Source organism: Oncorhynchus gorbuscha, linkage group LG07 (genome assembly GCF_021184085.1).
Source record: "Oncorhynchus gorbuscha isolate QuinsamMale2020 ecotype Even-year linkage group LG07, OgorEven_v1.0, whole genome shotgun sequence".
In the NCBI taxonomy this organism is placed as follows: domain Eukaryota; kingdom Metazoa; phylum Chordata; class Actinopteri; order Salmoniformes; family Salmonidae; genus Oncorhynchus; species Oncorhynchus gorbuscha.
The window spans coordinates 24,244,988-24,261,985 of NC_060179.1; the positions used below are offsets into that span (position 1 = coordinate 24,244,988).

A 16,998-nucleotide genomic window follows, 5' to 3' on the forward strand; every position below is an offset into this window, starting at 1 on the left:
GATGATCAATGGAAACAGGATGCACTTGAGCTCAATCTCGAGTCTCATAGCAACGGGTCTGAATACTTACGTAAATAAGGTATTTTTGTTTTATATTTTCAATGAATTTCCAAAAATGTTTTTGCTTTGTCATTATGGGGTATTGAGAGGAGGATTTTTTTATGTAATCCATTTTAGAGTAAGGCTGTAACGTAACAAAATGTGGAAAAGGTCAAGAGGTCTGAATACTTTCCGAATGCACTGTACACTGAACAAAAATATAAATGCAACAAAAAAAAGTGTAAAGAGCCTAGAAATGTTCCATTAGCACAAAAAAGCGGAATTTTGAACACAAGTTTGTTTACATCCCTATTACTGAGCATTCCTCATTTGCCAAGATAATACAGGTGTGGCATGGCATATCAATAAGTTGATTAAACACCATGATCATTACACAGCTGCACCTTGTGCTGGGGACAATAAAAGGCCACAAAAATGCCACAGATGTCTCAAGTGTTGCTATTGGCATGCTGACTGCAGGAATGTCCACCAGAGCTGTTGCCATAGAATGTATTTATTTCAATTGAACTGTAACTCAGTAAAAATGTTTAAATTGTTGCATTTATATTTGTATTCATTCTTAGGGCTTTAAAGAGTCATTACTCACTGGGGTTCTTTGATGAGCAGGGCTTTGATGAAGGTGATGGCGGCCTGGTCTACATGCTCCAGCTCCTCCTCCTGGTAGCTGATGTTGATCTGGGAGATGTTGAGGAATGTCTCCTGCTTGTCCTCTCCCAGGAAGGGAGATATGCCCGTCAGCATCACATAGGTCAGCACACCAATACTCCTGTCAGCCATTTACAGTGACAGACGGTTAGACAGCCACAGGAAATAAGTTCCACATTTTCTCTCTAAGATAAACTCAGAACTTTACATGTGCATAATGGAACGGTGCCGTTCTCTTTCATGTGTGAAGTTTTCCATTTTCTATCCCTTTTTCAAATAATCTTTTGGATAATTCAATCACAAGCCATACAACGTACTGCTGCACTGAGTTACAGCACAGTGAAATGCCACTTACCACATATCTGTCGCTGTGCTAATCGGCTCGTAATTCAGGATTTCTGGAGCTGCAAAACATTTGTCTATTTAATTTGGGTGAACTATCCCTTTAAAGATTTTGGACATGTTGAGTGCAGTGACCATGATGTCCATAACAAAATGGCGTGTGCTGCACTACTTACCCACATACTCCGGGGTCCCCATGATCTCCCTGAGCTCCTGACTGCTGCTCACCATCCTGGACAGACCAAAGTCCACGATCTTGATGTCCCCCAGAAGAGCATCGCTGGTCAGCAGAATGTTCTGGGGCTGGAGAGGAAGAAAAAAAAAACACGGCAGCCTCAGAGGAGGTCCAGTGTGGCTAACTTGCGTGTGTTTGGTACTGCGTCTAAACAGCGATATTAAAGCTGGATTCCATCTTTAAAGGGATAGGGCAACATTCTGGCAATTAAGCTTTTTAGCTAGTTAGCAACGTCCTTCAAACTGCACGCATACCTCCCAAAAAAATTGGTATCTGCGAGTTCATCCGTCTCTGGGTAAGCAGAAGGAAAGAAAATGGCCAAAATGTCACACTATCCCTTTAACCACAAGGTGGACGATGTGATCACATGCATATAACAAGAACCCCTACAACTCATCCAGAACGCCGCAGCCCGTCTAGTGTTCAACCTTCCCAAGTTCTCTCACGTCACCCCGCTCCTCCGCTCTCTCCACTGGCTTCCAGTTGAAGCTCGCATCCGCTACAAGACCATGGTGCTTGCCTACGGAGCTGTGAGGGGAACGGCACCTCAGTACCTCCAGGCTCTGATCAGGCCCTACACCCAAATAAGGGCACTGCGTTCATCCACCTCTGGCCTGCTCGCCTCCCTACCACTGAGGAAGTACAGTTCCCGCTCAGCCCAGTCAAAACTGTTCGCTGCTCTGGCTCCCCAATGGTGGAACAAACTCCCTCACGACGCCAGGACAGCGGAGTCAATCACCACCTTCCGGAGACACCTGAAACCCCACCTCTTTAAGGAATACCTAGGATAGGATAAAGTAATCCTTCTCACCCCCCCCCTTAAAATATTTAGATGCACTATTGTAAAGTGGCTGTTCCACTGGATGTCATAAGGTGAATGCACCAATTTGTAAGTCGCTCTGGATAAGAGCGTCTGCTAAATAACTTAAATGTAATGTAAATGTAAGAACGTTGGTAAAGCGTGTAGCAGGGGGTCAGGGACTGACCTTGAGGTCCAGGTGCACCATGTTGTTCCTGTGGAGGAAAGAAACTCCCTCCAGGATCTGTCTCATCAACCTCTTCACGTCCTCCTCTTTGAAGGCCTCGTCCCGCTCCGCCACACACTGGTTAAAGATCTCTCCTCCTGCTGCACTGTGGACACACACACACACACTGGTTAAAGATCTCTCCTCCTGCTGCACTGTGGGCACACACACACACACTGGTTAAAGATTTCTCCTCCTGCTGCACTGTGGACACACACACACTGGTTAAAGATTTCTCCTCCTGCTGCACTGTGGACACACACACACACACTGGTTAAAGATCTCTCCTCCTGCTGCACTGTGGACACACACCAACCGGTTAAAGTTCTCATCTTTTCCATACAAACACACAACCAAGTTGAAACCATAATAGTAGTATTTTACAAGCTGCTTGCTTTTCAGATTTGACAGGCTGGCTATATGCTGTGTGCATTGGATGTAAAACCACACATCTTATCAGTACAATCATTCAAACCTTTCATTTTGCAATTCACTACTCTCTCTCTGTCACTAACATATTAACCTCAACCAGTGGTTTGCTATATTCTTTGGGAGTCTGTGATAGCCTGTCCTCAATGACCAAACACTGAATGATTGATGACTGTGATCACTGTGTTTCTCATGTCTGGTGGTGGTGGGTATGCTGCCTTCCAGCTAGGTCTGGTCTCCTGTCTGGTGGTGGGAGTAAGCTGCCTTCCAGCTAGGTCTGGTCTCCTGTCTGGTGGTGGGTATGCTGCCTTCCAGCTAGGTCTGGTCTCCTGTCTGGTGGTGGGAGTAAGCTGCCTTCCAGCTAGGTCTGGTCTCCTGTCTGGTGGTGGTGGGTAAGCTGCCTTCCAGCTAGGTCTGGTCTCCTGTCTGGTGGTGGGTAAGCTGCCTTCCAGCTAGGTCTGGTCTCCTGTCTGGTGGTGGGTAAGCTGCCTTCCAGCTAGGTCTGGTCTCCTGTCTGGTGGTGGTGGGTAAGCTGCCTTCCAGCTAGGTCTGGTCTCCTGTCTGGTGGTGGTGGGTAAGCTGCCTTCCAGCTAGGTCTGGTCTCCTGTCTGGTGGTGGGAGTAAGCTGCCTTCCAGCTAGGTCTGGTCTCCTGTCTGGTGGTGGGAGTAAGCTGCCTTCCAGCTAGGTCTGGTCTCCTGTCTGGTGGTGGGAGTAAGCTGCCTTCCAGCTAGGTCTGGTCTCCTGTCTGGTGGTGGTGGGTAAGCTGCCTTCCAGCTAGGTCTGGTCTCCTGTCTGGTGGTGGGAGTAAGCTGCCTTCCAGCTAGGTCTGGTCTCCTGTCTGGTGGTGGGGGTTATACTGCCTTCCAGCTAGGTCTGGTCTCCTGTCTGGTGGTGGTGGGTATGCTGCCTTCCAGCTAGGTCTGGTCTCCTGTCTGGTGGTGGGAGTAAGCTGCCTTCCAGCTAGGTCTGGTCTCCTGTCTGGTGGTGGGAGTAAGCTGCCTTCCAGCTAGGTCTGGTCTCCTGTCTGGTGGTGGGAGTAAGCTGCCTTCCAGCTAGTTCTGGTCTCCTGTCTGGTGGTGGTGGATAAGCTGCCTTCCAGCTAAGTCTGGTCTCCTGTCTGGTGGTGGGAGTAAGCTGCCTTCCAGCTAGGTCTGGTCTCCTGTCTGGTGGTGGTGGGTAAGCTGCCTTCCAGCTAGGTCTGGTCTCCTGTCTGGTGGTGGGAGTAAGCTGCCTTCCAGCTAGGTCTGGTCTCCTGTCTGGTGGTGGGTAAGCTGCCTTCCAGCTAGGTCTGGTCTCCTGTCTGGTGGTGGGAGTAAGCTGCCTTCCAGCTAGGTCTGGTCTCCTGTCTGGTGGTGGGAGTTATACTGCCTTCCAGCTAGGTCTGGTCTCCTGTCTGGTGGTGGGAGTAAGCTGCCTTCCAGCTAGGTCTGGTCTCCTGTCTGGTGGTGGGAGTAAGCTGCCTTCCAGCTAGGTCTGGTCTCCTGTCTGGTGGTGGGGGTATGCTGCCTTCCAGCTAGGTCTGGTCTCCTGTCTGGTGGTGGGGGTATGCTGCCTTCCAGCTAGGTCTGGTCTCCTGTCTGGTGGTGGGGGTATGCTGCCTTCCAGCTAGGTCTGGTCTCCGGTCTGGTGGTGGGGGTATGCTGCCTTCCAGCTAGGTCTGGTCTCCTGTCTGGTGGTGGGGTTATGCTGCCTTCCAGCTAGGTCTGGTCTCCTGTCTGGTGGTGGGGTTATACTGCCTTCCAGCTAGGTCTGGTCTCCGGTCTGGTGGTGGGGGTATGCTGCCTTCCAGCTAGGTCTGATCTCTTGTCTGGTGGTGGAGGTTATACTGCCTTCCAGCTAGGTCTGGTCTCCTGTCTGGTGGTGGGGGTTATACTGCCTTACAGCTAGGTCTGGTCTCCTGTCTGGTGGTGGTGGTGGTTATGCTGCCTTCAAGCTAGGTCTGGTCTCCTGTCTGGTGGTGGGGGTTATACTGCCTTCCAGCTAGGTCTGGTCTCCTGTCTGGTGGTGGTGGTGGTTATGCTGCCTTCAAGCTAGGTCTGGTCTCCTGTCTGGTGGTGGGAGTTATACTGCCTTCAAGCTAGGTCTGGTCTCCTGTCTGGTGGTGGTGGTGGTTATGCTGCCTTCAAGCTAGGTCTGGTCTCCTGTCTGGTGGTGGGAGTTATACTGCCTTCCAGCTAGGTCTGGTCTCCTGTCTGTTGGTGGTGGTGGTTATGCTGCCTTCAAGCTAGGTCTGGACAGTAGCTTTAGCTGTACAGCTATTTGACATTCCAGGGTTGAGGTGGAACATTTTACTGTTATTCCACCACCTGGGTGATTTTGCCCCAGGCGAAGCTAGCTGTTGAGTGATCCACTCCTGGCATTGACATAGACAACCCTTCATAATGATATATGGCCACTGTTAATGAGGAGAGACCCTTTTTAAGAGTCTGTTTCCCTCTGTAGCCAGCCACAGACAGTGATAAGTCCTGCAAGTTCACCAGACAAGGTCATGGGTCTCCTCTTGGCTTCGGAGGCGCCGTGTGTGTGTGTGGCTTAAAGCAATGGCACTCTGTTCCAAAACTTCTCTGGGGGATGTCAAAACGACTTGAACTTGAGTCTATTCCAGTATCCCCCATGGGAGACCGTTAGATATTGTATCTAGATCAAGGGAGTGTGTGAAAGGCTCCATCTCGCTAGAGGGATTGGTTCTAACATAGCACACTAATTAGGGATAGTGCACTACAATAACACTATTGACACGGTTTGATTCACCACATGATCACACGATTGTGATTTGTGAATAATATGATGAATATTTCACAACACAGTGCGCCACAAAGTTAATGTGAAAATATCTAATATAGTTAATATAACTAAATGACATGGAACGGAAACAGCTTGCCTTTTAAAATCACTGGCAGTTCTTAGTGACTGAGGGATAATACTTTATTTTACAGTCCTATTTCAGATGGTTATTACAAAGAACGGTGTCTTTACGTCTATTTCCTAGTACTTACGAAGCACTGCTTCAATTCATCCCAACAAATGTAAAAGGTCATTATTAGGTAACCATTGTGCACATCATATCATGTGACTAAGTAAATACCAGGCAAGCAACAGACTAAACTCAATACTTATTTGAAATTCTTGTGTCATCTCTCATAGTACCAGTTGTGTAAAGTACTTAAGTAAAAAAATAATTAAAAAGTACTACTTAAGCATTTTGGGGGGGAATCTGTACTTTACTATTTATTTTTTGGGACTATTTTTACTTCACTACATTCCTAAAGAAAATGTACTTTTTACTCCATACATTTTCCCTGACACCCAAAAGTACATTTTGAATGCTTAGTAGGACAGGAAAATGGTCCAATTCACACACTTATCCCTGGTCATCCTGACTGCCTTTTGATCTGGCAGACTCACTAAAGACATGCTTGGTAAATGATGTTGGAGTGCCCCAGGCTATCCTTAAAGAAAAATAAGACATTTGAAATGATTTATACTTTAACTTCAGATAATCAAGTATATTTCACCAATTACATGTAATTTTGATACTTAAGTATATTGAAAACCAAATAGTTTTAGACATTTACTCAAGTAGTATTTTACTGGGTGACTTTCACTTTTACTTGAATCATTTCCTATTAAAAGGTATCTTTACCTTTACTCAAGTATTACAACTGGGTACTTTTTCCAGTCTTGAGTCTTGATGACATGAGGAACTAGCAGGGGGAAAAAAAACACCACCCTGTGCCCCTTTCCACACGACACCTTATGTGACACGTGAAACTAACTTAATTTACTCCTGACCCGCAGTGACTGCCACCCAATTAAGTTGGAAAGCGAGACACGAGAAAGTTTGTTGAAAGACTGAGGCTTATCAAAAATAGACAAGGGCTCCCTTGAAGCCAACATGAATTGGGTCCTGTCTGGGTAGGGAGGGAGTTTCAGAAGATGTTTTGGTTCTAAGGCTGAAAATCCAGCGCTTGCCACATGCCAGGTTGAAAACACAGAAAGGTGGATCAGAGGGACGTCAGGCTTTGGTCAGCTGAGTGGTAGGCTTCATGTAGAACCTGCTGTACTGTATTGTCACATGGGTCTAAACTCACGGTATGTGGTTGTGGGTTATGCTGTATTATATTTTCTCAGGTGGTGTAGCTGTACGCTGCGTTGCTCTGTGGTGTTGCGCTGTGCACATTATGGAATTACTAGTAATCCTATTTCTCTGGAGCGGTTGTTGTGCTAGTACTATGTTGCTCCTCGGCTGCACCTGAGATGACATGTCCAGTGGCTAAGCCTGGGTGGGGTCTGTCTATGTCGGTCTGTCTACCCAGTCTCGTCCCTCTCCGAGTATAGGATCCATCATCCAACAATTGGCCAAACCCGTCAGAGAGCGAGCGAGCGAGAGAGAGAGAGAGGCCCCATCGAAAATCAGTGACGACTCCAGTCAATGTACTCTGCAAAGGGCAGACAGCTGAGAGAGAAAGCCAACAACCTCTCCTCATTCATTATCTGTATTATCTTCCAGACAGGTGAGTCACATAGTGAGCCCACGCCTGCACATCGGAGTGTATAGTAATGTCCTTGAGTGATATTAAAACACATGGGCCATGTCTCAATACTTGGAAATGAAAGTCCTTTCCTCAGGTCTTTTTCTTCATTAACACTTGATAGGTGAATAGGATTCCGCTATATTGCTTCCACCCCTCATGTCCTGCCAGATCAGCTATCGTGGAGGTAAGAAAACAAGGTAGTTTAAAAGGGCAACTCCACCACTTTTCAACCTAATTTTCCTTATTTCCAGCGCAATACCAGTGTCAACATATGTGAAAAATGCCATATTATATATGAAGTTAAAAAGTCCATAGTCAAAAGTTAAAAAGTGCTTTTTCAAACACAGATCAGCGGTGAGGTGGGGAGCAAGAAAAATACCCTCCCTTGGGCTCGAAACTCGCTGCAGGTTTTGAAAATCAACGTTTTCATTTACCTTCAATACTACCCTGTAAAAAAAACCATTTGGTTTTACCACTGAGCTGTTTTCACATATGTAGACTGGTTCGGTGCTGGAAATGAATGAGGTTGAAAAGTGGCAGAATTGCCCTTTCACTCGTGAGACACAGCATATAACTAACTCTCTAGCTGAGGGTGAAATGTGCTTTTTTGTTATTGTCTCTTAAGGCAATTCTGGAGAGATAATGCAAAAACCCCTGCAGTTTCACTGCCTCGCCATCGGGTGTCAGTCAAAGGTAGAGGAGCTGGGTAGAGGAGATACAGTAACCTGGTTTTAAGGTCTGTGACGGTAACAGAGTGGGATTAAACCTAAACAGAGGGAGACCTCCTTCCCAGGTCGAGGTCTGGTAAAGCACTCTGCTCCATATGGTCAGCCACAAACACCCCATGGAGCACTATAACTAAAGGCTGCATCAGGAAAATCATGTTATCAGCTTTGTTTTCCCTCCAACTCAGTGGTTGCTAAATGTTTCAGCATTGTGACCCACTAATCAAATCATCACAGCTGAGTCTCAAACTACAACTGTGACTTGGTCCCAAGTCCTGACCCACCATTAGGGGAAACAAACTGCCCCAACTGCAAAAAAATGAATACAAATCTGGATATTTTCAACGTTAGTCACTTGGTACCAAACAGAGTGGATTCTGTTTGAACTTTGCGACCAGTATAATGCCGGACACCAGGGACATCCAACTGGCAGAGGAAACTCAGACAACACGGCACAGAACCAAAGCCTTTTTTTTAGGGGGGACGGACAGTTTCTCAGAGCCTCCCCTTCTCTATACTCCACAGACACAGAGGACACGGAGGGCTCAAACTGGTTCCTCTGTTAGCGCGGCCAGTAATTATAGCCTAGCGCTGAAAGTTTAGCCTCTTAGAGCCTCTAACCACTGAGTGCACCAGGGGCGTCAGGGAAAATACATCTGCCGGATTCATAACTAGGTCATTGCTGTTTTGGATGATGAGAGCACGTCTGGCCAGTTGCTGCTGTACTGTTTTGGATGATGAGAGCACGTCTGGCCAGTTGCTGCTGTACTGTTTTGGACGATGAGAGCACGTCTGGCCAGTTGCTGCTGTACTGTTTTGGACGATGAGAGCACGTCTGGCCAGTTGCTGCTGTACTGTTTTGGACGATGAGAGCACGTCTGGCCAGTTGCTGCTGTACTGTTTTGGACGATGAGAGCACGTCTGGCCAGTTGCTGCTGTACTGTTTTGGACGATGAGAGCACGTCTGGCCAGTTGCTGCTGTACTGTTTTGGACGATGAGAGCACGTCTGGCCAGTTGCTGCTGTACTGTTTTGGACGATGAGAGCACGTCTGGCCAGTTGCTGCTGTACTGTTTTGGACGATGAGAGCACGTCTGGCCAGTTGCTGCTGTACTGTTTTGGACGATGAGAGCACGTCTGGCCAGTTGCTGCTGTACTGTTTTGGACGATGAGAGCACGTCTGGCCAGTTGCTGCTGTACTGTTTTGGACGATGAGAGCACGTCTGGCCAGTTGCTGCTGTACTGTTTTGGACGATGAGAGCACGTCTGGCCAGTTGCTGCTGTACTGTTTTGGACGATGAGAGCACGTCTGGCCAGTTGCTGCTGTACTGTTTTGGACGATGAGAGCACGTCTGGCCAGTTGCTGCTGTACTGTTTTGGACGATGAGAGCACGTCTGGCCAGTTGCTGCTGTACTGTTTTGGACGATGAGAGCACGTCTGGCCAGTTGCTGCTGTACTGTTTTGGACGATGAGAGCACGTCTGGCCAGTTGCTGCTGTACTGTTTTGGACGATGAGAGCACGTCTGGCCAGTTGCTGCTGTACTGTTTTGGACGATGAGAGCACGTCTGGCCAGTTGCTGCTGTACTGTTTTGGACGATGAGAGCACGTCTGGCCAGTTGCTGCTGTACTGTTTTGGACGATGAGAGCACGTCTGGCCAGTTGCTGCTGTACTGTTTTGGACGATGAGAGCACGTCTGGCCAGTTGCTGCTGTACTGTTTTGGACGATGAGAGCACGTCTGGCCAGTTGCTGCTGTACTGTTTTGGACGATGAGAGCACGTCTGGCCAGTTGCTGCTGTACTGTTTTGGACGATGAGAGCACGTCTGGCCAGTTGCTGCTGTACTGTTTTGGACGATGAGAGCACGTCTGGCCAGTTGCTGCTGTACTGTTTTGGACGATGAGAGCACGTCTGGCCAGTTGCTGCTGTACTGTTTTGGACGATGAGAGCACGTCTGGCCAGTTGCTGCTGTACTGTTTTGGACGATGAGAGCACGTCTGGCCAGTTGCTGCTGTACTGTTTTGGACGATGAGAGCACGTCTGGCCAGTTGCTGCTGTACTGTTTTGGACGATGAGAGCACGTCTGGCCAGTTGCTGCTGTACTGTTTTGGATGATGAGAGCACGTCTGGCCAGTTGCTGCTGTACTGTTTTGGATGATGAGAGCACGTCTGGCCAGTTGCTGCTGTACTGTTTTGGATGATGAGAGCACGTCTGGCCAGTTGCTGCTGTACTGTTTTGGATGATGAGAGCACGTCTGGCCAGTTGCTGCTGTACTGTTTTGGATGATGAGAGCACGTCTGGCCAGTTGCTGCTGTACTGTTTTGGATGATGAGAGCACGTCTGGCCAGTTGCTGCTGTACTGTTTTGGATGATGAGAGCACGTCTGGCCAGTTGCTGCTGTACTGTTCTGGATGATGAGAGCACGTCTGGCCAGTTGCTGCTGTACTGTTTTGGTGTGGTGGGACCGGGGATGAAACCCCCTTCTAATCCAAGGGGGCTCACACAAAGTGACATGAACTCTTAATGCCAAAGTGCCACACACATCACATGTACAAAAGACACTATTGGAACGTAGCCTATTGCCCCATTTCAGAGAATATGGGAGTCTTTCTGCGTATAATATTTCTAGGTTTTGGGCCCTTAGCTCTCTGTACAACAGGTCAATAATTGCTTAATCTGATCTGCTGAAAATATAATGATGAATAGTATGTATTGGGATCAGTGGTTAATATGAAAGATAATCACTTTGATACCAATTTCCACGATACTAGTTTGTCAAACTATTTACGTGGATGGGATATCTTTGAACATGACCTAAATCAGTGTTCAGTCTGAGCGGACAAAACATTTCCCGTGCCCTGGATTCATTCAATCAAAGAAAGATAGATCCCACTGATCCCGACCCATTTCAGCGAAACTGAACACGGGAATCGTCCAGTCTGTTTCTATTTTTGTGGTGACCTGTTTTGTTTCACCACTCAAACAAAAAACAAAAGACTAGCCATTATAATCAATGGAGGATGAGAACGAGAGAGAAGAAGAAAGAGGATGGAAGGAGGAAGGTGAAGTAGGTTGGATTGATGGGACAGAGTGACAAAGCGATCAAGTGCCATCGGGCACTGTAGAGCTCAGTGTAGATTTGCTTGAGATGGGCTATCCCCCTTGCTCCAGAGATTAACCCTCCTCTATTGCTCTTATCCTCCCCTTCTCTGGGCTGGCAGCCACGGTCTGGGCCCTCACGTGCCACCATGGAGCACCACTGACATAATAAACTTCCATCTGGGGCCCAGGGAGCCCAATGAGGCTACATTTCTCCCTCCCTCCCTCACCCAGCCCCTCCCCTCCCCTCTCCATCCTGCCTGGAAAAGAGCTTTGGAGCCCTCTTCCCCCAAACCATCTACACCCCCCCCCTTCCGCCTCATACTGTAATTGCATGAATAGCTCTCTTTAATTTCAGGCTGACCCTCATCAGAAGCCTCACCACCCCCTCCCTCTCCTCATTCCTCACGGAGCCTCAAAATATCCATCAGCTTAAAAATAAATATAAAAAATAAGAGGAAAAAGGAAAAACACAAAATCTATTACAATCAGGACTTTCTCTCCCTCAGTCTCCCAGTCTTCGTCTCCCTCCCTCTCATCATCTCACCCCCCCCTCCCGGTTTCCACTGATTCCACATGCCAGAACCTGAAACAGGCTAAATGCATTCCGCTCTACTTCCCTTCTGTATGAAAAAAATAAAACAGCTCTATTACCCATATTGAATGGTGCTGACAGGGGCACTGCCAATCGCCAGGGAGGGATCGCTTCCTATCCTTCACTCAGCCCTCTTTTTTTGACAGGGTTATTGATGATATGGGGCCCCTCCTGGTCGTACAGAAGAGAGGGGGTAAAGGCAGGGGACGGGTTGTCAACTGAGGTCTGAACAGCAGATCAACAATGGGCTTGGGGGGGGGGGGATTAAGACTAATGGAAGTGCAGCGGCAATTGAGGGATATTTTATTCTAAAAGATTACATTCTAATACACAAAAAATGTCATCCGCAAATGCTATACGCCGATACAGCTATGAAAAACCATCCCCCTCTTCTCAACGTAATACACATTAGGCTGAACGATCCCCCTCTTCACAACGTAATACACATTAGACACATTAGGCTGAACGATCCCCCTCTTCACAACGTAATACACATTAGGCTGAACGATCCCCCTCTTCTCAACGTAATACACATTAGGCTGAACGATCCCCCTCTTCTCAACGTAATACACATTAGGCTGAACGATCCCCCTCTTCACAACGTAATACACATTAGGTTGAACGATCCCCCTCTTCTCAACGTAATACACATTAGGTTGAACGATCCCCCTCTTCACAACGTAATACACATTAGGCTGAACGATCCCCCTCTTCTCAACGTAATACACATTAGGCTGAACGATCCCCCTCTTCTCAACGTAATACACATTAGGTTGAACGATCCCCCTCTTCACAACGTAATACACATTAGGCTGAACGATCCCCCTCTTCTCAACGTAATACACATTAGGCTGAACGATCCCCCTCTTCACAACGTAATACACATTAGGCTGAACTGTCCCCCTCTTCTCACCGTAATACACATTAGGCTGAACGGTCCCCCTCTTCTCAAAGTAATACACATTAGGCTGAACGATCCCCCTCTTCTCAACGTAATACACATTAGGCATCTCATCCTGTCAACATGCACAATCTAATTTTCTCTTCTAGGCTACTCCAGTATTTGTCCATTGAGTAGCCCCCACCACAGGGAGCATTACAAGCCTTGTACAGGTGAGCAGTCGAGTCACAGAGGGGCTCCATATGGACTGGGGTGACTGTTAGCGGAGGTCAGCAGTGTGGTGCCCTTTGCAGTAGCTTAGGATGCTAATCTAGCAGGCCAATCAATTATCTCCCTGCTAATGCTAACACCACTTCCATCCCCCAGGCTACTCCAGGGCACCACAGGGCTCCACTTAAAGCTTCTTTAAACCTGAGAGAGAGAGCGAGCGAGCGAGCGGTAAACTTGTTCCCCAGGCCCGCTTAGCGTTTCATTAAGTAGAATAACATCAGTCTCTGCTGTTCTGAAACACAAGTGCACGCACACAGAGTGTGCCATTACAACCAGCAGCACAGTTACAATAATTGAATGAACACATTGGCGAGCGAGAGAGCGAGAGAGCGAGAGAGCGAGAGAGCGAGAGAGCGAAGCCAAGCTGCCCTGGGGGAGGAGAGGTGACCCCATGTTGAGTGAAGGGTCCAAGCCTCCTGAGCCAGCGCCAACATGTGGAAACATGGCAGCCTAGGGGAAAGTACATGTCAATGGGCTCAATATGGGAGGGAAAGAGAGAGACACACACACACACAAGTACTGAGCAAACAGCGGTGGTGGGGTAGTTTCCATGGGCAGGCAGGCAGGCAGGAGGGAGTGCAGCTCTATGGGCTAGCTGCTGGGACCTCTCCCTTCACGCCAGTCTTCACACACACAAAGGGCACATGAGAACCAGGTCAGGTCACTCATTGGTCAACAGCACTGATCTCACTCTACCACTCAAACATACAGACGGCTGAAGACCTTTGGAATGTATTTTTTGATCAGCTGAAAGGATGGCACTGTTTTATCAAATCAGAATGAGGGTTACTTCATTAACATGTTCAGATTTTACATCCAGCCAATATTATTACAATATTGTAAAAGCAAAAGGCCTAGCTTAAATCAAGGACTTTGACTTATCAGAGGTCGACACAGAAGTTAGTATTAGGTAGCTACAGTAGGCTAATAGCTTTTCTTCTACAGGGAGTTTGAGTCCAAAAGAGACCAGTATGGATCCTGTCTGGGAAACCAATCAGCCAGTCAGTGTGATGGCACAGCAGCTAACTTCCCCTAAGTCCATGAGAATGCTCTCACCCCAACAACCCCAAAGTTCAATGTCTGCATGTGACAAAGGGGAAACCCAATCCGCCACGCAATGTGTCGGTGTCTGTGTGACCCGTCCAGTGCAGCAGAGAGGGGGGGGGGGGGGGGGGGGGGATGGCACGTTGTTGAAATAGCCAGTGCTCACTGAGGCATGCGGAGTATCGCCCTGGGCTTTGGAACTGGATTACTACTCTCTATGGCCCACTATCCACTTCTCTGTCTCTCTCCCTCTCTTTATTCAGTGAGGCCCCCCAATCTCTATCCAGTGAGGCTCTCTCTCTCTCTCTCTCTCCCTCCCCATCTCTATCCAGTGAGGCCTCTCTCTCTCTCCCTCCCCATCTCTATCCAGTGAGGCCTCTCTCTCTCTCCCTCCCCATCTCTATCCAGTGAGGCCTCTCTCTCTCTCCCTCCCCATCTCTATCCAGTGAGGCCTCTCTCTCTCTCCCTCCCCATCTCTATCCAGTGAGGCCTCTCTCTCTCTCCCTCCCCATCTCTATCCAGTGAGGCCTCTCTCGCTCTCCCTCCCCATCTCTATCCAGTGAGGCCTCTCTCTCTCTCTCCCTCCCCATCTCTATCCAGTGAGGCCTCTCTCTCTCTCTCCCTCCCCATCTCTATCCAGTGAGGCCTCTCTCTCTCTCTCTCTCCCTCCCCATCTCTATCCAGTGAGGCCTCTCTCGCTCTCCCTCCCCATCTCTATCCAGTGAGGCCTCTCTCTCTCCCCATCTCTATCCAGTGAGGCCTCTCTCTCTCTCCCTCCCCATCTCTATCCAGTGAGGCCTCTGTCTCTCTCCCTCCCCATCTCTATCCAGTGAGGCCTCTCTCTCTCCCTCCCCATCTCTATCCAGTGAGGCATCTCTCTCTCAGCTTTATTCTAGTTCTGTCGCCACCTCATGCAATTGTTCATTACTTTATTTTTGTCTCATCCCTGTACTTATCTCCTCTCATTCTAGAGTTTCACCTCAGTCTCAATATTTAACAGCTTGCAGTGGACCTGCTGCCTTTCAATAAACCATCAGGGTCACAGACTGTTTATTATTCACCAGTCGGTTAAGGGAGCATTTCCCGTACTTCCTGTGGGTCAAAGGTGATACGTCGTGTCGAGCTACCTTTTCCATGGCCTAAATAACACTTTGCATTAGATCACTAGGACATGACCTATCCTGCTTTTTCAGATCAGTGTAAAAGATGGAGATGAAGCCATATCAGACTATTGAGATAGTAACTGTGTGTAAAAAATATGTGCATAAAAAGAGATTGTCGTCCATGTCTGAAGTGGACTAAAATGGAGGGTAGTCCTTCTCTCTCTTCTTCCACGGCTGACCATTTCAAGTCTACGCATCATACCGTTGAGTACGTGGCATCGTTCTTACAACTTCGATTTGACCAAAGTGCGACACTCACAACTGGAGGACGAGCACCATCTCGGCGGCCATCTCGTAGACCTGGTGCAGGTTGACCACCCGCTGGCTGGCCGTGGCGAGCTCCAGAACGGCCACCTCGTGGATGATCTCCAGCCTGCAGTCCTGGCCCTTCCTCCTCTTCCTCATGAACTTGGCGGCGTACTCCTGGCCCGTGCACTTCTCCACACACTTCCTGACCACCGCAAACTTCCCCCTGAGGAGAAGCACAGGCAGAGAGAAGAGGGTGCTGGGTGAAGATTTATATTTCACTGAAAAGTGGTTTCAGTACAGAGAATAAGGTAGGCTTTTCCAGACACTTTCTAGTCTAATGTCATCTACAATAGAGAAGGTTTATATATGCACCATTCAAGATATTCTAAAGCCTTTTAGCTAGCTCTGTAACTATGGTAACTGAAGGCCGTTCATCACTTGGCATGACAAGTTGACTATATGACCTAGTTTCACTGACCCAATAGGGCAATACGGACTTTCTAACAATTCACAAGAATGACACAAAGCCACAAATGAATGTTAAGAGTTCAGTCTGGAGAAACTAAAGGAAGTCATCGCAGTCTCTCTCATTAGATCTGCATGATGTTACAAATCAAAATGACCCAATGAACAAGCAGTGGATTCACATACAAATGTGTACACACAGGCACCCTTTCATCTGTGAGAAGAGACGTACGTACGTGCGTACGTGCGTGCGTGCGTGCGTGCGTGCGTGCGTGCGTGCGTGCGTGCGTGCGTGTGTGTGTGATGAGAGAGGTGTTGTAGTGATCCTGAGACCAGCACACTTAACGTTGGATCTGAACTTCCCTTTGTCTCCTTGGCATTTCTGCAGGATGAAGTCATCTCCCATCCCCAGAACCCAAGTTGGCCCTTTTTCTCACCGATACAGCCGTCTGCTTTGTGGCGCTGACCCAACTTTGAATGTGGACTATGAAGGGGTAGGGGCCTGGACTGGTCTGGTGTGAAAAACACACAGCGAGCGGCTGTGTTTCAAATGGCAACCTATTCCCTTATGAGGTGCACTACTTTTGATTAGGGTCCATAAGTAGATCTGGTCAAAAGTATACAGGGAGCAGGGTGCCATTAGGGACACAGAGAGTGTGTGTTGCCCGGGGGGCCTTGCAAAGAGAAAGCAGTGTATAAAGATGACACGCCAACATCCAACTCCCCTCTCGGCTACCGAGAATGCAGCCAAATGCTCTAATACACTGAACCAATGGTCCCATTATTGTCTGACATCATTGTAAGAGGATATGACAACACAACCTCCGGTTCTAAAATGTGTAGCAGAGACATTTAAATGCCAAGTAGAAACAGTGTAGGCTACAGGGATACCGTTTGCCTACTTTGTTTCCATGCGAAGGAAACATAACTTTTATTTACACTTTATAGTACAATGGTATTGACTTAACCTCTAAGGAGGAAGTATTTGCGGGACAAGGAAAGGTTCTTTGAAACAGAGGTTTGCAGTGGAAAAGTCAGAACTCTCCGGAGCCAGACAACTCTCTTATCAAACAGGTCTGAAGAATGATTTACCGGCCGAGGTGATTTGAGGCTGATAAACAGAGTTTTGTGAGTGATAACCATGCACGCACACACACACACACGGATTTATGACTCGTGCCGGAACATGGTGGCGGTTGAGAAAAGTCAGAGCGA

General features: G+C 48.1%; 1 protein-coding gene across 1 annotated transcript in view; it reads right to left on the minus strand.

Annotated features, from left to right (window-relative positions):
• The window catches only part of LOC124039680 (serine/threonine-protein kinase 17A-like), a 38,482-nt gene that overhangs the window by 2,596 nt on the left and 18,888 nt on the right, over positions 1–16,998 (minus strand). The window contains exons 2-6 of the mRNA XM_046355901.1: positions 15,329–15,541; positions 2,269–2,413; positions 1,224–1,350; positions 1,061–1,109; positions 647–826 (exon numbers count right to left, since the gene is read on the minus strand). Coding sequence (XP_046211857.1) covers positions 647–826; positions 1,061–1,109; positions 1,224–1,350; positions 2,269–2,413; positions 15,329–15,541 — 714 coding nt within the window. The remainder of the gene's footprint in view (positions 1–646; positions 827–1,060; positions 1,110–1,223; positions 1,351–2,268; positions 2,414–15,328; positions 15,542–16,998) is intronic.